Source organism: Phaethon aethereus (assembly GCF_964289735.1).
Source record: "Phaethon aethereus genome assembly, chromosome: 13".
Classification (NCBI taxonomy): domain Eukaryota; kingdom Metazoa; phylum Chordata; class Aves; order Phaethontiformes; family Phaethontidae; genus Phaethon; species Phaethon aethereus.
Genome location: NC_138589.1, coordinates 1,645,473 through 1,665,626, shown reverse-complemented (window position 1 = coordinate 1,665,626; position 20,154 = coordinate 1,645,473). Strand labels below are relative to the sequence as shown.

Here is a 20,154-nt window from a genome sequence, read left to right as displayed (position 1 = left end):
TTGTGGAAAGAGGGTCTTCTCCTGCAGGAGGGTCTTCCCTGACGGCATCCCTCCGTTCCCACCCCGCAGGTGATCAAGTACACGCTGGACCCCGTCTGGAAGCCGTTCGCTCTGCCTTTGGTGTCGTTGTGCGACGGAGATGTAGAGAAGCCGATAAAGGTAACGGGGGGGCCCTTCGGCTTGTGTCGTGAGGGTCGGCCTCTGGGACCCATCGCTGAACGTCTCAAACGCTGTGGTTGTTTATGAAAAAAAAAACAAAACCAAAACCCAAACTAAACCAGAACCATGCCCAAACCCCAAAAAAAAACCCCTAAAAACCCCCCACCCTTCTTTGGGGTCTCTGGCAGGAGAGGTTGGGAACTTCATCGGGTCTCCTCGCAGGAGATGGTTACTGCGTCCTGAGGCTGGTTTGTGCTCCTTCTGCCCTAGGTGATGTGTTACGACTACGACAGCGATGGCGGACATGACTTCATCGGGGAGTTTCAGACCTCGGTGGCCAGGATGTGCGAAGCCCAAGATGCCTTTCCGGTAAGTGCCGACACACTTTCGGGGAAGAACGAGGAAGGGGCTCTTTGGGGCTGGTGGTGGGTTTTGGTACTTGCGCTGGAGACCCTCAGCATGTGCTGAGAAGAAGCCAAAGTCCAACCCTCTTTCTCCTCCCACCCGCACCGTGAGTGACCCAGGCCGTAGCTAAAGCATCTGAGATAAAGAGGGGGCTAAGGCAGTCTTGGCAGAAAATTGGGCTCTGCTGAGCTGTCTGAAGCAGCACCCGTGATTTGGGGGGGGTGCCCTGTGGTTTGGGTGGCCAGGAGGGGAGGTGTGACGTGCTGCTGGGGCTGCCTGTGCTGCAGGTCCACAGGAGAGCCAGCTGCTCTGCAACTCCCCATCGGTTTTGTGGCCAAAGGTGTCCCCGTCTTCCCCCCGAAGCGCTGGTCGAAAGCCTTGGCAGATGCCACCTGACTGAAAGCATGTCGTGGAGACTCCCGTATAATCAGGGCTTTTCGCTGCTGTCATCACTAGGATTACAAAACCAGGAGGAGTTCTTGGCCGAGATGTGGGGATGTGTAAAACACAATGCATGGGGCAATGAGAAAAGTTTCCTGGCTGGGGAAACTGAGGCACAAAGGCATGAAGTGTCCTGTCTAGGACTGCGCAAGCTGATGGTGCCAGAGGCAGGCGTCACGCCCGTTTTTCCACTGGATTTGCAACCTACAGCCTCGCTGTAAGATTTTTCTCTCCATCGGACCCTGACTGATGCTGGTTCGAAGAGAGTAAAACTCACCTTGCTGCGTGGCTGTGCTGCCATGCCCCTGCGCGTAACATGGGTCCTCCTGGGGGTGGGCTCCTCTTCCCCTTGCTAGGCTTGTCACGGGAGGTCGGGCACCCTCCGTTCCCCGGTAAAGCTGTTCCCCGGCCGATGCCGCTCTCTGAGCAGAGCCGCTGCGGGTGGAGGACGGTGGCTCCAAGGGCAAGCGGCCGCTGCTCGCCATCACTACATGTCGCCCTTCAGCATCCTTCCTCCCTGGGGTGGCTCCTCGTGTCCTTTCTCATCCTTTCATGTGGCCACGTTGATGGGGGTAAACGCAGAAACGGAGACAGAGGAGCTCTTGCTGTTGACCAGGTAGCATGTGCAGGCGTGCTTGCAGGCAGGAGCAGCACCGTCCAGCCATAGCTTGGCCAAGATGGGGGGAAAGGCTCATTGCCATGTCCAGGGCCATCACTGGGTTGGTCAGAGCAGGCCTGGGGCCATCACTGTGCTGGTCTGAGAAGGTCCAGGGCCATCACTGGGTTGGTCAGAGCAGGCCTGGGGCCATCACTGTGCTGGTCTGAGAAGGTCCAGGGCCATCACTGGGTTGGTCAGAGCAGGCCTGGGGCCATCACTGTGCTGGTCTGAGAAGGTCCAGGGCCATCATTGGGCTGGTCAGAGCAGGCCTGGGGCCATCACTGTGCTGGTCTGAGAAGGTCCAGGGCCATCACTGGGCTGGTCAGAGCAGGCCTGGGGCCATCACTGTGCTGGTCTGAGAAGGTCTAGGGCCATCACTGGGCTGGTCAGAGCAGGCCTGGGGCCATCACTGTGCTGGTCTGAGAAGGTCCAGGGCCATCACTGGGCTGGTCAGAGCAGGCCACTGGCAGGGCGCACAGACTGGCCACCACTGTCCTACGTGGAACCCATGTGGGAATTACCCACCAGTGGCTCTGGGCTGGACTGTCTGCCCAGGTTTGTTCAGAGTTAGGGCATTTTGTCAATAGATCCATATTTTGATTTTGTTCTGTCTGTGAAATGCAATGTTTGCATTCGGGAAACTTAAGGATTTTAGTATTTTAAATGTTCTCATTTTTCTGCAGCTGGAAGAATGGACATGACTTTCTTTATGTGCTCCCCCTGCCCAGACCAACCCACATGTAAACCTTCATGTTTACATGGACTAAACATGGACAAGAGTTTTTATTCATTTTAGCTTTTTTTTTTTTAATGGAAATTTAACAGCAATTTTCTCAATATTCAAAAAGCATTTTACTTTCCCAGAGCTTTTGAGGAAAGGTGGTGGCCTGCCCTAATTATTTCTGTGTTTGCCCCAACCCATTCCGCTTGCCCCCACCCCATCCCATAGACCCCCATAGCCTCGTTGGGGTGTCTCGGCTGCCACGCGCCGGGTCCTGGGCACGGTGAAAGCCCCTGGAAAGGAAAAGCAGCCCCTTCCCAAGCAGGTCCTCGTGCCTCCATTTCCACCATTAAATAGCAGTAGCTCGCTGTGGTTCATTTATGCCTCTTCAGCGCTCCGAAACGCCGGGAAGGAGGGTGCCTGCGGGATGCGGCCGGTGGTGGCATCTGCAGCCACCCGGCACAGCCCAGCACCGCGCTCACACCGGCGTCTGTCTCTCCTGTGTTACAGCTCGAGCTAGAGTGCATTAACCCCAAAAAGCAAAAGAAAAAAAAGAATTACAAGAACTCTGGGATCATCATTGTCAAGTCCTGCAAAGTGAGTACACGATGCTGGGATGTTTCCTTCTGGCCCTGGCCGAGCTCGGGCTTACCGAGCTCCCCCCATCCCTTCTGCCTCCAGCGCCCTTGTGTTTCCAAGCGCAGGACCTGCAGAGCACCAATGAAAAGTGAGATTTCCTTTCTGCTTGGGTTTCACAGAATCACAGTATCATTAAGGTTGGAAAAGACCTCTAAGATCATCAAGTCCAACCTTCAACCCAACATCCCCATGCCCACTAAACCATGTCCCCAAGTGCCACGTCCACACGTTTTTTGAACACCTCCATTGATGGCGACTCCACCACCTCCCTGGGCAGCCTGTTCCAATGCTTGACCACCCTCTCGGTGAAGAAATTTTTCCTAATATCCAATCTAAACCTCCCCTGGCGCAACTTGAGGCTGTTTCCTCTCAGCCTGTTGCTGGTTACTTGGGAGAAGAGACCAACACCCACCTCACCACAACCTCCTTTCAGGTAGTTGTAGAGAGCGATGAGGTCTCCCCTCAGCCTCCTCTTCTCCAGACTGAACACCCCCAGTTCCCTCAGCCACTCCCCATCAGACTTGCGCTCCAGCCCCCTCCCCAGCTCTGTTGCCCTTCTCTGGACACGCTCCAGCACCTCAACGTCCTTCTTGTCGTGAGGGGCCCAAGACTGAACACAGGATTCGAGGTGCAGTCTCACCAGTGCTGAGTAAAGGGGCACGATCCCTGCCCTGCTCCTGCTGGCCACACTAGTGCTGATACAGGCCAGGACGCTGTTGGCCGCCTTGGCCACCTGGGCACACTGCTGGCTCATGTTCAGGCTCATGTTCTCTCCACTTGGAGCATCTGATGTACCAAGTTGCTGATGCCACCCTGTGCCCGGGTGGTCACAGTCCCAGGAGGAGGGGTCATTCAACATGGGGAGTGTCTGCATGGAGCCCAAGCTGTGCAAGCCTACCAAATGCTTGGTGTCTCCTTAGGGGCAAAGGGCTGGGTCTGGGTCGGAGAGGTCCTTCTCCCGAGGTGGAGCGTTGGTGAAGTCCTCCCTTCGCATGGTAGTAGCACGATGGGGAACGTGCCGACACAACTCTTGCCACACCAGGTCTGCAGCTGGTGTGAGACTGTTTTGGCCATGCAGAGAGGATCTCAAGGATCTCTCAAGGACCTCAGGGATCCTTGTCCAGGCCTTCTATGCCAGCTTTGGACCAACACATGGCCCTGCTTGGCCCCACGTGTCTCATGAAGTGCCAAAACACTGCCATAAGAGACACAAGTGGTTCTTCCCATTTGCTTTGCTGCATGACTGAAGGTCCCCAAAGGCCCAGACTTGCATTCGTTGCAGGCTTGGGCACTTCCCATGTATTTATTTTTTTGTTCTGCAACGGTGAAGATTGCTGAAACACTTTTCTTGGGTTTTTCTTTCAGATAACCAGAGATTTCTCCTTCCTGGACTACATCCTGGGAGGCTGCCAGCTGATGTTTACCGTAAGGACTTTTGATAGTAACATGTATGTATTGGTCGAAACTGGGGAGGGAGGTTCTGCATGAGATCTGGCACCAGCTTGGGTGGCTTTTCAAGGCAATGAGGAGCTTCCCCATTTTGCTGTTAAATCGTGGTTTTGGGGCTTTGGAGGTCATTACTGCCATGCTCAGGTGCATCCAAAGCACGGAGGGAGCTGGCTAGACTTCGGCTGAAGATCAGACTCTCACAAAGACCTTCACTAAATGTTACTGACTTCTCTCCCCATCGCAGGGTTTAACCACCCTCCATTTTTTTATGGAAGCTCTCCTTATTTTGCAAGCCAGCTGAGAGGTTTGGGGCTGTTAATGAGACGGTTTTCTGCATTTTTAACTGCCATTTCCACCTTCTTTCAAGCAAGACCATGGCTTGTCAAGAGTAACTAAATGAGGACAATACAACCCCCCGTGAAACCACCACAATGCAGAAGTGAGGTTTTTAATTTCTGCAAACTTTGCTGGTGTAGGATCCGGAGAGCTATGGGCACTCACAGTATTTCAGTCGGTATTTTGTTGTTCCGTCTGAAAACGTGATGGGGGAAGAGTAGTAGGAGGAGGACGAGTTGCCATAGGAACAGGAGCGATTGGGAGAGCTTTTTGTGTGCCGCTCTGCCGCTGTGTGCTAAGGTCTTGGTGCTGGAGAGCGAATAGAGGAGAAAATCATTAAGTTTATTGGTAGCACAGAGCTCTTGTGTGAATTAGGCTTGAGTGCAGAAATCGTCCTCCCCATCGAAATATCTACTGCGTGTTGGAGGGTTCCTCTCCCTCCCAAGACATCCATGGTCCAAAAACCTGGGTGGGTTTGCGATGCCTGCAACGCTCCGCAGAAAGGCCTGAGCTGCCGCACGCACCCCGGTGATTTGGAAAGGCCGCTGGTGTCCTCCCTACCGAGGGAGACGGTGGGGAGAGAAGGGCTGAAGCCACAGAGAAGAGGGGCATTGTGCTCGGCCGCTTTGCCTCGTGCCGGAGACAGACCAGCTGCATCCCTCCGAAATTTGCTGCCCGCGTGCTGCTCTCGGTGACGTTGCTTGCAGGAGCGGGGCACGCGTCTGCCTGAACCCCCCCGAGCCCCCTCCCTTGTTCCTCTCTGACCGTGCCCACGGTGGCTGGGCCGGAGCTGGGCGCGCGGGCGCGGGCATTACAGCAGTGAACCGCAGGTTGATAGGGCTGTAAGGTTGCTTGGCAAAGAAGCTGGGTTTTCATGGAACCATAGGATGGTTTGGCTTGGAAGGGACCTTTGAAGATCATCGGTCCAGCCCCACTGCTGAAAGCAGGGATGTCTTTCACTAAATCAGGTTGCTCAAAGCCCCGTCCAACCTGACCTTGAACACTTCCAATGATGGGGCATCCACAGCTTCTCTGGGCAACCTCTTCCAATCTCCTCATTGTACAACATTTCTCCCTTATCTCCAATCTAAAACTACCTTCTTCCAGTTTAAAACCATGTCCCCTTGTCCCATCAAGACTGTTTTACCAGCCACCCTGGCACGTCCTGGGCTGTGATGTCTTCCAACTAACTAGTGATAGGACAAGAAGAGATGGCTTCAAGTTGCGCCAGGGGAGGTTTAGATTGGATATTAGGCAAAATTTCTTCACCGAGAGGGTGGTCAAGCATTGGCACAGGCTGCCCAGGGAGGTGGTGGAGTCACCGTCATGGGAGCCGTTCAAAAAACATGTAGACGTGGCACTTGGGAACACAGTTTAGTGGGCATGGTGGTGTTGGGTTGAAAGTTGGACTTGATGATCTTGAACGTCCTTTCCAACCTTAGTGATTCTGTGATTCTGTGATTCTGTGATTCTGTCTTCATGCCCCAGCCAGGCCAAGGGCCCTTCTCAGCCAAATCACAGTTCTTTCTCTCCTGTTATGGATATGGAACAAAATCCCTCGCGAATCCCCCGGGCTCAGTTTAGCTGGCAGAGTTATTTTGGGTTTTCAGAATCACGGAATCACTAAGGTTGGAAAGGACCTTCAAGATCATCAAGTCCAACCATTAATCCAGCGCCACCGTGTCCCCTAAACCATGTCCTGAAGCGCCACATCCACACGTTTTTTGAACACTTCCAGAGATGGCGACTCCACCACCTTGCTGGGCAGCCTGTTCCAATGCTTGACCACTCTCTCCGTAAAGAAATTGTTCCTAATATCCAGCCTAAACCTCCCCTGGTGCAAATTGAAGCCGTTTCCTTTCGTCCTGTTGCTGGTTACTTGGGAGAAGAGACCAACACCCACCTCACCACAACCTCCTTACAGGTAGTTGTAGAGAGCGATGAGGGCTCCCCTCAGCCTCCTCTTCTCCAGACTGAACATCCCCAGTTCCCTCAGCCGCTCCTCACCAGACCTGTGCTCCAGACCCCTCACCAGCTCCACTGACCTTCTCTGGACACTCTTAAGCACCTCAATGTCCTTCTTGCAGTGAGGGGCCCAACACTGAACACAGGATTCAAGGTGCGGCCTCAGCAGTGCCGAGTACAGGGGCACGATCCCTGCCCTGCTCCTGCTGGCCACACTAGTGCTGATACAGGCCAGGATGCTGTTGGCCACCTTGGCCACCTGGGCACACTGATGGCTCATGTTCAGCCGGCTGTCAGCCAGCACCCCCAGGTCCTTTTCCGCCAGGCAGCTCTCCAGCCACTCCTCCCCAAGCCTGTAGCGTTGCATGGGGTTGTTGTGACCCAAGTGCAGGCCCAGCACTTGGCCTTGTTGAACCTCACACAATTGACCTCAGCCCATCGATCCAGCCTGTCCAGATCCCTCTGTAGAGCCCTCCTGCCGTCCAGCAGATCAACACTCCCACCCAGCTTGGTGTCATCCGTTTTGCCTATTTGCCAAGCAAACGAGGCAAGCGCGGTCACGCCGCCTGCTTGCCTCTTCCCAACTCTTCCTTCCCAGTCATTTTCAAATCGGGTGGCTCAGCATCTCGCCTTTTCTGACCCAATTTAAATGGGCCCGAGATAGACATATTTACAAATGTCTTTAAATAAAAAAATTAATTGAGGAGGGAGAAAAATGAGTGCCTTGCTGACAAAGAAGTCCCCTGAGAGCTCAGCATATATTGGTGCCCAGGGAAGCCTGGTGAAGAGCAGCTGCAGGGAAAGCTCCGCTCGGGGTTGTGACTCTTTGGTCAAAGACCTCGAGATCCAAATGCCCAGGTGGCCGTGGCTGCTTTGGTGTCCATGGGACTACTCAGTTCCTGAGCGTAACGCCGGGGAGATGGGCGGCGAGAGTCCTGAGCTGGCGATGGTGGTGCTTGTTCCAGGAGCAGAGGCTGCTTGGGAACACCTTATGAGTTGCTTGCTGGTGAAAAATACAGCTGTAGTACTGGATGGCTTTGCCTAATTTAGTATTTAATCAGCTTTTTTTAGGGAAGGTGAAGAGCTGGATTTTGTTAAAACTTTTTCAAAAGTTTGAGGTTTGCATCTTGATGGGACTGTGTGTGGACCTCAAAGGCAACGGAGGCTCGGTGACCAGGTCCGTGGTAATGGGTGTTAATGGAGGACGGCTCTGTGCTTCTCTCTTGCCCCCCAGGTTGGGATTGACTTCACGGCCTCCAACGGGAACCCGCGAGACCCCTCCTCTTTGCACTATATCAACCCCATGGGGACAAACGAGTACTTGTCGGCTATCTGGGCTGTCGGCCAGATCATCCAGGACTACGACTCGTAAGCACCATGCCCTTCTGCCTCCATCCCTGTTTTGCAGACATCTCCCTGGGTCCCCGAGGGGCTGCTGGGATGTGCGTGCCTTGGTTTCCCGTCTGCAAAGCCGGGACTAAGTAATACCTTGCTTTTGAAAAGCTCCGTGGGAGAAAATTGCCGTGTACGTTGGGATGCAGGAGGAGGAGGAGGGAGTAAGGACAGGGTTTCTCCTCTCCCCGCATCGCTGCTGTTGGGAGGAAGGGTGCATTAGCAGAGGTGGAACATCCTTTACTGGGGGCAGCTGGAGAGCAGCCGCAACACAGAAAAATATCATCGTAGACGTCTTGTCACGCTGGCTTTTGTGACCAAAATGGATGGTTCATTTTTTTCAAATCTCAGGGGTTACGTGACTGCAAGAGGCTCAGGTATTTGGGCGAGAGGATGCTCCTGATCCCTGTGGGTGATGAAGAAAAGCTGGACTTTTTTCTCACTAAAGATGAAAAGCAAAAGGGGAACATCTACTCTCCCTCTGTTCAGCCCTCATGATTTTTAAAGGCACGGTGTTGTTCTGGGATAAGGGAAGGCTGGCACCCTTTTTTCATGGCCAAAGTTGGCTGCATAGCTGGCGCTTTCACTGCAGTTGGGCGTTGGGCAGCGGGTAGCATGGGGAGGCCATCGCTAGAGCCGTGCAAGCCTGTGTGTAAATACACCCAGACGTTTTCCTCCTTCTCTTCTAGGGACAAGATGTTTCCTGCTCTAGGATTTGGTGCCCAGCTCCCGCCGGACTGGAAGGTGAAATGTTGTGGCCATCTCCACGCTTGAGATGGATTTGTCCTGATACTACCTGGGCAGGGGCAAGGCTGAAGGGGTTTCCCTGTTGGTTCATTTTGCTGGCAGGAGGCAGGGACAATTCTGGGCAAGGGAACAGGCCCCTGGACGAATGTGTCAGACAGCAGCAAAGTCTGCGAGAGGGCTGGGAGCTGGGTAGCCTCGACGTGATGTTGCTGCAATGATGGTGATGATGTTGCCGATGATGCTGCTGGGTAGCCTCGACGGGCAGAGCCTGCAAGGCTCGGAGCAGAGGGGCTTTCCCAAAAAGCCACCTTGATCTTTTGTTGGGGTTAGGTGCCGGAAGGGTTAAAGGGACCTTGGTCCTGGAAGGGCATGAGCTGGAGAGTCCTGCTCACCAGGGGGGATGCCGTGGGCAGGGGTTGGGGCTGCTCCTGCAGCCCACGCTGGCTGGCGGGGAGCATCTTCTTACAGCTGAGAAGATGCGCTGGGACACCATGACCACCTTTGGCTGGGTCTTTCGGCTGCTCTTTGCTCGCACCCTTCAGGGCAGTTTCCTTCTGCTCGCTGGTTTGGAGAAGCCCCCGGCTTTGGGCTGGGGTCGAACCTCAGCCAACCTTTTGTGTTCTTTGGGAGGAGAGCTTTGCTCTGGGCGGAACGCGGCGGGGCACGAGCGGCCGGGAGCCGGGCCGGGAAGCTCGTCACTGCCAGCTCTCCAGGCTGGGAATGTCCTGCCCCGCTCCGGCTTTGCGCTTTTCTCCGCTCTCTCAGCAGCCAAAATTCGCGTGACTGGAGTAGGAGCTCTCGCTGTTTGCGAGCCGCGGGAGATCCCGCCGCGTGCACTTTGGAGCTGATTCATCCTCCTTGGCCGGCAAATGTCTCTGGTCTGTTGCTTTGCCGCTTTCGGTGGGAAAATCTTGGTAGGCAGCTTCCAAGGACTAACAGCTGGCTGCCGTCAGGGATTTATTGCTTGGGGAGAGGAATGGGAATGGAAAACGCAGTGGGGATGGAAGGGCTACGGCGGCTTGGGCTGCTGGGGGCTAATGGTTACAGCGAGCATCCCTCAGAGCCCGTGGGAAAGGCTTTGCTGGGCTGGAAACGGCCCTTCCTACGAGGCTGGAGGCGGGTACCGGGTTGAGGATGCTGGCTGGGGGCTGGGGGCAGAGGGGTGCCACCCCTCTGCCCACCCTCCGCCCGCCACAGAAGTATTTCCCACTGCTCCCATGGGCCTGGAGATGTTCCATAAGTGCTACTGGGGAAAAAAAAAAAACCCACCTCGTTTTCCCCTGGAATGATGTCTAAGCCCAGGTGAACCCCAGCGGAGAGCAGCTCTCCCTCCCCAGGTGCTTGGCCCATGCCTAAAGGTCACCAGCGCCTGGAGTGACCCATCAGTTGTCTCACGTTAACAGCGGGGACATCCCCCGTGCATGGCCCCGCACCGCTCCAGCCGGGGGCTTCATCCCTCCCCAGCTCGCCCGGCCCACGGGGTCTCTGCACCACTGGCTCGACTGGCTCGTTAAAGGTTTTTTGGCCATCAAGTCTCGGGGAATTTCAAAGCCGAAGCATCGGTTCTTCCTTGAAACGGCTGCCGGCGGGTGGTGGGGAGCAGCGTGGCCAGCGATACGCCCGGGGGGACGCGGTGAAGGGCGGCTGTTGTAGACCACAGACCGGGGTGAAAATGGGGAAAATCATTAAGAGATAAGAGTCGTATAAATTGCTCCCGTTGCCATGGCTCCCCCAACGCTTCCCAGGCGCTGTTGGAGCGAGATGTTTTGCACACAAAAGTCTCGTTGGAAATGTCAAAGAACATCTTGCCATGTAGCAGCTCCGTACAGAGCCTCGAGCGGTTTCCCAGTAGGGAACAGGAGAGGGAAACAGATGGGTTGCAGTTTCTGGGGGATGCGCAAAGGCAAGGCGGCAGCGGAGAGGGTGGTGCTTAACATTGGAGCCCCATCGGTTGCCCCGGGTTTGGGAATAGAAATCGCAGAATCACCGAACGCTTTGAGTTGGAAGGGACCTTTAAAGCTCATCTAGTCCAACCCTCCTGCCGTGAGCAGGGACATCCCCAACTCAAGCAGGTTGCTCAGAGCCCCGTCCATCCTGACCTGGGATGTTCCCAGGGATGGGGCATCAACCACCTCTCTGGGCAACCTGGGCCAGGGTTTCACCCCCCCTCACCATAAAAAAATTCTTCCTTAGATCTAGTCTGTTGGTGTCAGGCAAAGGGAAACATTTTTGTGCTTGCAGAGCTCAGCACCTCCAGCCAAAGCTGGCGGCATCGTCGATGTGCCAGCCCCAAGGCTTTGCCTCCGTTTGCCTTTTTTTTTTTTCATATATAGGGAGACTGAGTTGCAGCAGGGGTGGGATCGCTGGGGGAGGTGGCAGAGAGCCCAGAGTTTCTCCCTGCAGGTTACCGGATGAATGTGATACCTGTAGGTGCTCCCTATATGTTTAATTGGGCTCCACAGAAACTGGTTTTCAAAGGACGAGCTGAATAGGGAATGAGATCCTTTTTCTGTTGTTGTTATTTTGAAGCCCTCTTGTTGAATTTTCTAGCAGAGAGATATATATAATCCATAAAAACTCCAGAGGAGGTTTTGCAACATGTCTGCCATGCAGGGGGTCTGCTGTGTAGACGGTGAGGAACACAGCTCCAAACCATTTCGTCACTGCTTAAAAGAAAGAGAAAATCCTCTTTTGCAGTGAAAAACACGGAAATATTTTTGCTTGCCATCTCTATAAATACTCATACGGCAGAATTTTGAACATCTTGTAAAAAAAAAAAAAAAGTGAGCCCTTTACAACTGAAAATCAAGAAATTTGAATTTGAATATATTGCCCAAAATTGAGGATTCTACGAGAAAGGGCGTATGCAAAACCAAGTCACGTGTCTCGGACTATGTCTCTAACCCTGAGGTTACTGGTGGCTGGGAGCGTTACTGGTTGTGCTCAACAGGCATGGAGAGACCCAAGCAGGCTGTTGACGTCTGCCGGTCTGACAGCTCATCAGCTTTGCAGCACAGGGAGGACTTCTGGTTGACCTACTTTTGTTTGGTTGCTATTTCCCACCCCACAGCCTCTTGCAAAAATAGTTTCTGCTGCTTTCGACACAATGCCCAGTATAATTGGAAAGTCTGAATCAGATGCGTGTTGCTTTTGCCGTCTCAGGAGGACTTCTGCTTCACGCAGCGCTTTAGAGGACAGTCGTTTTGCCAGCGTTATGAATACGCATGTCCTGAAGCGATCCCCTGGCTGAGAAACTCAGCAAACCACCATCCTTCTGAGAGGGAGAAAATATCCTTGTTTTGTAACTCTGGCACAAACAGAGCGGGAGCTTTTTGTTTCAGAGCCCTTGAGCTGGTGGTCTGAAAGCCCCAATCACCCCCTTCAAGCTTCAGAGGTGCTGGAAGAGGCAGTTGCACGTCCTCGGTGCTCCTGAGAGTCTTGTTGCTTCTTAAGGTGCCTAAACTGCGGGTAGCAGAGTGAGGAATGCCTACGCCCCCAGATCTGATCGTTGTTCCCCAAGCAAGCTGTTGACCCATGCCAACACTGGCAAGGTTCATACTGGAGGCCAGGAGTCCTGACCCTCTCTTGCACCCGAGCCATTCAGCTGCCCTGCCTTTGCTGGAACAGATGGGTTCAAAGCAACCGTTGCCCAATGTTTTGTGGTTTCTGTCTGCAGGGTCTTCCCGTAGATGAGGAAGGTTTTGTGGTTCGCAGTCAGCACTGCTGTTTGGTTTCTCTGGATGGGCTAGTGCAACAAACCAGGGATCAGGGTGCGCGGGGCTATCTGCCGTTGTCAGTGTCCTACAGGACCTCCTTGTGACAGCCATCTCACTCAGCTTGGGAGGAGGTGGTGTAAAACCTAAAGGATCTTGCATCTGCCTTGGAGGAGGGATGGTCTCACAGTCAATGAAAACCATCCCAGACTGTGCTGGGACCACGCCCAAGCATTCATGTCACCTCTCCTGTGCTGCCTTTCACCCTCATGATGATGAAGATGATGAAGCTAATCATCTGCTGGCTTTGTTATGGTAGTTGACATGCCAGATCAGGTCTTCAACCCAGCTCCCTCTGTGCCTGCTTCCTGCCTGCTGCACTGCGCCACTTGCAGAGAGATGAGGAACCGGGATGCTGCCAGAACTGGGGCTCCCTGCGATGTTAATGGAGTTTTCTCCCTCTATAACCTGCAGTAGGATGAATTATTTTCTCCTAGTGACTGGTGAGATGGCCCAGCTGGCTGAGAGCATCCCTTCTGCGTGCTTTCCCTCTGGGCACCCAGTGTGAAGCCACGTGGACAAGCCTGCTTTGATAGCTGGGGAAGAACACGTGATGTGATAATTTCAGGTGGCTCCATGACGGGGGGATTGCCGAACCAGTCCATCCACAAATGTTGCTCAACTGTGACCACGTTTGTATTTGCTGCTGCTTGCTGTTTGGGTAGCAGAGGGCTGGGAAGTGTTGCTGACCCAGCAGGATGGACTGGAACGTCTGTGACCACTGGGTCCTACCCCATGGGAGCATCAGACCCAACCAGCCTTGCAGTATCAGCTAAACTGATGGTGAGCACCCTGCTCTGCACTGGCCCTCCGTGTTAATTTGGGTCTTTTCTTCTCCACAGGTATCCCATGAGTTTGCCATCAACTTCAATCCCACAAACCCATTCTGTTCAGGTAAGCATCTACCAGGTCTTTAAGACTCCTTACATGCCTTCGGTGTCTTCTGTCCTTCCCTCTCCATTTCTCCAATAACATCTCCAGGATTTTTCAAGGTCTGTTCAGGGACAGACATTAACGGTGAAGCAGAGCACATGCTAAGGGTGCACTCAGAGGAAAGCAGAGAAAATTTGGGTGCGTGTAGGAAGGACCAGTGTAAAAATGCAACTGGATTCAGACAGAATAAGATCCACCTTCGCTCTCATGGCTGGTGTGTCCTACCAGCCACCTGCTCCTCCAGCAAACCTGCCTGTTTGGGGAATTTGCCTGATGGGGAATTCAGACTTAATGCTTCCTGTAGCAACTGAGAGCTGGTCATGGTCATGGCTGAAGAACTGCTCAAATCTAAGTGGTAAGGGCTAACGTAGACTCCAAAAGTTGCCTGGTTTGACCTCTGCCTTACCCCAGGAGAACAGGGGCTCGGGCAGCCTCCAAACCTTGCTCGCTGGTTCATGAAAGCTGGCTGTGAACATCTGCTTTTCTGCTGCCTTCGCTTCATTCAGTCCCTCTCCGGTAGCTGTAAAGCATTCATTGGACTTGATTTATTGCAGGTCTTAACAAGGGTGCAGAAGCCACCATCCTGCAGCTCTTATCAGCGACAGGTCCTTTCCGAAGGATTATCGGTTGACTAATTGTGGAATTAAAAGTCATTTTTTAATTGCACACTCATGCCTCCTTTCGGGAGAGCAGCCATTTACCCACTTCTGCTGTGGCAGAAGCAGAAGGGTCTCCAATGACCTGTAGGTCCCAAACACAGTTTGGAAGCTCAGAGGGTGCTTCTGGGATTGTTTTGCTTCTCTCTGCTACCTCTGCTCCATGTCTGTCTGGTTTTTGGTTGTGCTCAGAGACCGGGAGTTGCTTTTCTTTTTGCTTCTCCTCTTTGGCTGATTCTGAGATTTTTGTAGAAACCTAAGGAAAGCCGCCTTTTGGTTGTGCGCGTTACGAGGGCTCTCTTACCCCAAAAGGTCTGAGGACCTACTACAAAGTGACTAAAGACCAAAGCCCTGGTATTAGAAAATTTGAGTTGAGACGGATCAAACTTGTGGAGCTGGATGAGTTTGGGGGGTAAAAAAAATAGGTCTAACTTTAGCTCTCATGACAGCATGAGCTAATGATGCTTAATTGGATTTGTGGTGGGCCTGAGCTGTGGCGCATTGTAACGCCTGGCTTCTCTGCTTTCCCTGAAAGGTGTGGAGGGCATTGTCCAAGCGTACTCGGCCTGCCTGCCCCACATCCGCTTCTACGGACCCACCAATTTCTCCCCCATCGTCAACCATGTGGCCCGCTTCGCGGCTCAGGCCACCCAACAGGAGGCTGCATCTGTAAGTCCGCAAGATCCCATGATGTGATGGCAATCCCAATGGCTTTGGGGAGGGGAAAGCAAAGCCTAAGCTCTATTTTGTGTCTTTCCCTTTGCTGTGGGCAGGGAGGCAGGGTCTTCCCACCAGAACCATCCCTGGGGTCCCTGCAGCTATGAGCTCTCAGTTGGCCGTCGTCACTTCACGCGGAGAATGTAGAGTCATTGCAGGTGGAGGGAGAAAAAAAAAAAACAGCTCAAAAACTTGACGGCAGTCAACAAAACCACAGCTGTGGAAAGTCAGAAATCACCAGGGAGAGAACTGAGACGAGGGTGGGAGGTGCCATGAGGTGGGCGTCCCTTGGATTTCTACAGATGTCTTGAGCACCTCCTTAAATGTTGGTCCCCTTATCTCAAAGGGGATCAAACAGCCCTGGGAACGGTAGCCAGAGAGTTGGCCAAGACACTCCGTGGCGTGGAGCAGCTCCTGTACGGGAAGTAGTAAGGCTGGCACCATCTGGCCTGGGAAGTCAACTGGGAATATCAGAGATGTATAAAATCACGAATGGCGAAAAAGTGATCGATTTCTCCCTCATTTTTATGGGGAAGGCCTGCAAGGCCCCCCAGGAGTGTCTGGGTGACGGGATCCAACAGGCCGGTGTGCAGTGGAGTCAGGGGGCTGAGACTGCCCCGGGATGGTGCCCAGGCCTGAGGGCTGCGAAGGTCTGGAGAAGGAAGGGGTGTGCTCATGGCAGACACGCCGCCAGGGCTGTTCACCACCGCACCAGCGTGAGCGCGGGCTCAGGAGTCCCTGACGTGTGCCAGCCCACAGCTGGCAAGGGACAGGAAAGGATAACTTTGTTTTCTCCTGATTTTTTTCCTAAAACATCCTCTGCTGAGCTCCAAGGGGCCTTGCTCTGAGGAGGCAACCTCTGTCCCCACGGATAAGTGGGGAAGAATAGTCCTGAGGAGTGTGGTCCTCGCTTTCAAAACAGCCTCCTGCACCAGGATGGTGCTGCTGCTGTAATGCGGCTGGGAAATGTGGGCAACAGGGCAGAGGTTGAGCGTGACTTCAAACCTGGGGCTGATTTCCCTTCCACGCACAACAAGCGGCTGGAGGAAGCATCTCCCTCTCTTGCGTGAAGACGTCCCGGGGAGATCTGGGGGTGCACATCCAGCCTTGCAAACACCAGAAGGAGGGAGTGAGCCTGTGCCGTGGTGTAAAGCACGTTGAGGAGGTGCCGCGATGCCCGTGTGTGTTGGGAGCTGCCGCCGCGGGTCCAGCCGTGCCGATGGTCACCTGGGTGTCTTCTTAAGGGTGCGAAGAGCATGAAGACTGCAAAGAGGGAGCTCGGTTGGGTGCCTGTTTGGTCCCTGTGGCAGCAGGTTGCCCACGGAGGATGGCAGGTCTGGCCACAGGGTTTTGCTGGCCAAAAGCAGCTCAACGTGGGCATCAGCACGTGTGTGGCAGGAGCCCCAGCTTTCCTCATTCCTGCCTGGAGAAGAGCTGGATCACACCTGAAGCCTCCTCCCCAAGGGGACCCTTCCCAGCCTCGCCTTAAGCACCGTTGCTGTTCCCAGCTCCGGGCACAAGGAAGTACTTGAATTCGGTTTAATTCAGCACAAATCCGGGTCGCTCCTCATTTTTTCGTTTTCCCTCTCGGCCTCAGTGGGGGAGGGAGAAGCCCGCAGGCTCCGCGCTGAGCAGAGGCGCTAATCGTATGCAAATTGCACCCCTCGTCAGCACTAATAGTTTAATCAAGGGAGATTTCAAATAATGGGCACTAACAGCGCTGTCAGAGGCAAGCCTGGGTCGGCTCGGTCTTTTTTTTTCCTTTTTTTTGGAAGCACAAAGCGTTATTGATGAGGGCTCTTCACTCCCCCGGGGTCTTCTCTTCCACTCCATCTTCAGTGCGTGCAGCAAAGCCACCAGCGTCGGTGGCCGCCTGGACCTGCCCTCCTCTTCCTCCTGCTCTCGCTTGCTCCCAACATTTCAAATAAAACAAAAAAACCCTCGTAGTTTTTCCATGGCAACGCGGATCACAAGCACTGGAGCCGTCGGCACTTAAGGGATGGGAGGACTAAAACGTGCTGGGGAGGAAGAGGCAGAGGGATTACACGTGATTTGACTCTCAGGGAAGGATTAATAAGCTTTGGGGAATTAAAACACACCTTTCCAGCAGGGTCCCTGCATCCAAACCTCCCCTTTTCTGCCTGCGTGCTGCTTAACGCCGCCTCATCCCTTCAAGTCGAGCCTAATTGCTGATATCGTTAACAAACCATCAGGAGTCATCCCCGAAGCCCCCCCCCCCCGTGGATTCAGAGACGGGCCATTTTAACAACAAAAAGAGGAGGAAGGTACTGCCAGGTTGGTGTGCCAACGGAGACCCCAGCCCAGGGAGAGCCGGCTGTGGCCCCTGCCGCAGCAGCCGCTGGTCGCGGCTCGGCTGGGTGCCGCAGCTGGAGCCCGGAGGTGCCGCCAGCACCCCCTGCCCCGCCGCCATTTACGGACTCCTCCAAAATTGCCGTCGCTGCTTGGGGAATCTCCCGCCCACGCTCTCGAGCGGTGCCCGCGGCTCCCCGCGACGCTCCCCACGAGCTCGCCCTGCTGCAGCCCCCCGGGCTTCGAGGCTGACCCCCAGCATCAGCTCTTATTCCACTTGGCCTCTGAAATACGTAGCGATAAACATTGGATGAGCTCTGCTCCCTCCTCTTTTCCTGCATCCTTTCCAGCATTTTTCTCTGATCCTGTTACGGATTTCGCAGCAAAAAGGGAACAAAGGGAACAAGTCCTTTCTGGGTTTCTTCTTTTTGGCCATGCGCAGAGGCTGGGGGAGGAAGAGGGGAATCAGCTTCGAGTCGTTCCCGTTGCTGCTCTCCTCAAGGTTTTACTCTTCCTCCCGTACTGGTTCCCGGACAGGGTCAAGCCCCAGTCGCTTGTCCTGCTTCCACTGATGACCAGTGCTGGCCACCACACAGGAGCATGCAGGTCTTCTCCTGAAGTTTAGTCTTACCCTCCAGACTTGGATGTTGGGGTCCTGCTCTTCAGACCTACATCTCCCCATGGTTTGCTCTGAAAAGTTCAGATTCGGGGAAAAAACTAAACCCTGGGCAGTGAGCTGCAGGCAGGGCTAACGCATCAAAAGGGGTCAGGGCCAGGAAGGGGCCGGCTGCCTGCCCTGGCTTGGGAAAAACTCCTCACCCGCCTCGTCAGGTTGTGTTTAAGCTTGACCCAGCCTCGTTTGTACTCGGGAGTTTAGCACCGGAGAGTGTCAAGGGAAGACGACGCTTGGGGAAGGTTTCAGGAGATGTGGGCTGGAGGAAGCCCAAGGAAATGGCCTTGGGGCTGTGTTCCCTCTCTGGCTTTTCCAGGACGGCTGCAGTAGTGGTTTTCAGAGGAAATGGAAAGAATGAGGAGAGGAACAAAGGGCTTTAATGCGCTTAAGTGCTTGTTTTCGTCATTTCTCCAGCACACGCAAGCTGTGTAATGTGCCAGAATTGAACCATTACTATCCCTGAGGCGGAGGAGATGGGCTTTTCGGGGGGCCACATGCCCCAGATTTTTGCTGAACTGGGTCCAGCAGGACTGTCTGTCCATCTGTCCATCCTCCCCCAGCTCCATGGACCTGCCCTGGCACCCTCCTTTCCCCGTGGGAAGGGGAGCGGGTGCCAATGCCGCTGCTCTGGCATCCCCCCAGCTTTCCGGTACCCTCTGCATCCCCCCCTCGGTGCCTCCGAGACCCCCGTCTTTGCATGGGAGACAGACGAGCCCCTAGCGTGGGATGGGCCCCTCGCCGCGCCACTCAGCGCTAGGATGCAGGAGATGCTCCCCATCAACACAGCAAAATATTTTGGGGTGGGAGTTGGTTTGGTGTGTGGTTATGATCTTTCAAAACCCAGGGGGAACGGGAGCACCTGAAATTTCTGGGTGCTGCTGAAGGAGGGGGTGATGCCGGCTGTCCCGGGAAGCGGCAAACCTCACGCTCCCGAATTCCCGGGGGACCTGCCGAGCATCCCGGCCGCTCACGCCCCGCGGGGCCTGGCTGGGGTGCGAGGGTGCCCCAGCACCCCGCTGGCTCTGACCCTCCGCCTTCCCCTCCGCAGCAGTACTTCATCCTCCTCATCATCACGGACGGGGTGATCAGCGACATGGACGAGACGAGGCACGCCGTGGTGCAGGCGTCCAAGCTGCCCATGTCCATCATCATCGTGGGGGTGGGCAACGCCGACTTCGCCGCCATGGAGTTCCTGGACGGGGACAGCCGGGTGCTGCGCTCCTACACCGGCGAGGAGGCCGTGCGCGACATCGTCCAGTTCGTGCCCTTCCGGGATTTCCGCAACGTAAGTGTGGGCAGCGGCGAGGGGGTCACAGGCAGGAACGGGGTCTCAGGTCTGGCAAGGACCTTGGGAGCGAAGCAACCCTGGTAGAGGCAGAGAAAGGCAAAAGGTAGAGGGCTGGTACCTGCCCGCCTTACCCCGGCGTTCAACTCCACCTCCCTCGGCGGTGCCGGCACGGGCAGCGTCAATTTTTGGTCACAACAGCCCCACGCAGTGCTATAGGCTTGGGGAGGAGTGGCTGGAGAGCTGCTCGGCAGAAAGGGACCTGGGGGTGCTGGCTGACAGCCGGCTGAACATGAGCCGGCAAGTGTGCCCAGGTGGCCAAGAAGGCCAACAGCATCCTGGCCTGTATCAGCACTAGTGTGGCCAGCAGGAGCAGGGCAGGGATCGTGCCCCTGTACTCGGCACTGCTGAGGCCGCACCTTGAATCCTGTGTTCAGTGTTGGGCCCCTCACTGCAAGAAGGATGTTGAGGTGCTGGAGCGTGTCCAGAGAAGGTCAATGGAGCTGGGGAGGAGTCTGGAGCACAAGTCTGATGAGGAGCGGCTGAGGGAACTGGGGGTGTTCAGTCTGGAGAAGAGGAGGCTGAGGGGAGCCCTCATCGCTCTCTACAACTACCTGAAAGGGGGTTGTGGTGAGGTGGGGGTTGGTCTCTTCTCCCAAGTAACCAGCGATAGGACGAGATGAAATGGCCTCAAGTTGCACCAGGGGAGGTTTAGGCTGGATATTAGGAAAAATTTCTTTACGGAGAGAGTGGTCAAGCATTGGCGCAGGCTGCCCAGGGAGTCACTGTCAAAACATGTGGACATGGCACTTTGGGACACGGTTTAGTGGGCATGGGGGTGTTGGGTTGAAGGTTGGATTTGATGATCTTAGAGGTCTTTTCCAACCTTAACGAT

At 54.7% G+C, this 20,154-nt stretch overlaps 1 protein-coding gene across 1 annotated transcript in view; it reads left to right on the top strand.

Annotated features, from left to right (window-relative positions):
• Nucleotides 1–20,154, top strand: part of CPNE2 (copine 2) — a 39,706-nt gene that overhangs the window by 18,615 nt on the left and 937 nt on the right. Inside the window, exons 6-14 of the mRNA XM_082005739.1 lie at nucleotides 70–159; nucleotides 430–528; nucleotides 2,895–2,981; nucleotides 4,389–4,448; nucleotides 8,008–8,141; nucleotides 8,855–8,909; nucleotides 13,528–13,579; nucleotides 14,810–14,943; nucleotides 19,023–19,259. Coding sequence (XP_081861865.1) covers nucleotides 70–159; nucleotides 430–528; nucleotides 2,895–2,981; nucleotides 4,389–4,448; nucleotides 8,008–8,141; nucleotides 8,855–8,909; nucleotides 13,528–13,579; nucleotides 14,810–14,943; nucleotides 19,023–19,259 — 948 coding nt within the window. The remainder of the gene's footprint in view (nucleotides 1–69; nucleotides 160–429; nucleotides 529–2,894; nucleotides 2,982–4,388; nucleotides 4,449–8,007; nucleotides 8,142–8,854; nucleotides 8,910–13,527; nucleotides 13,580–14,809; nucleotides 14,944–19,022; nucleotides 19,260–20,154) is intronic.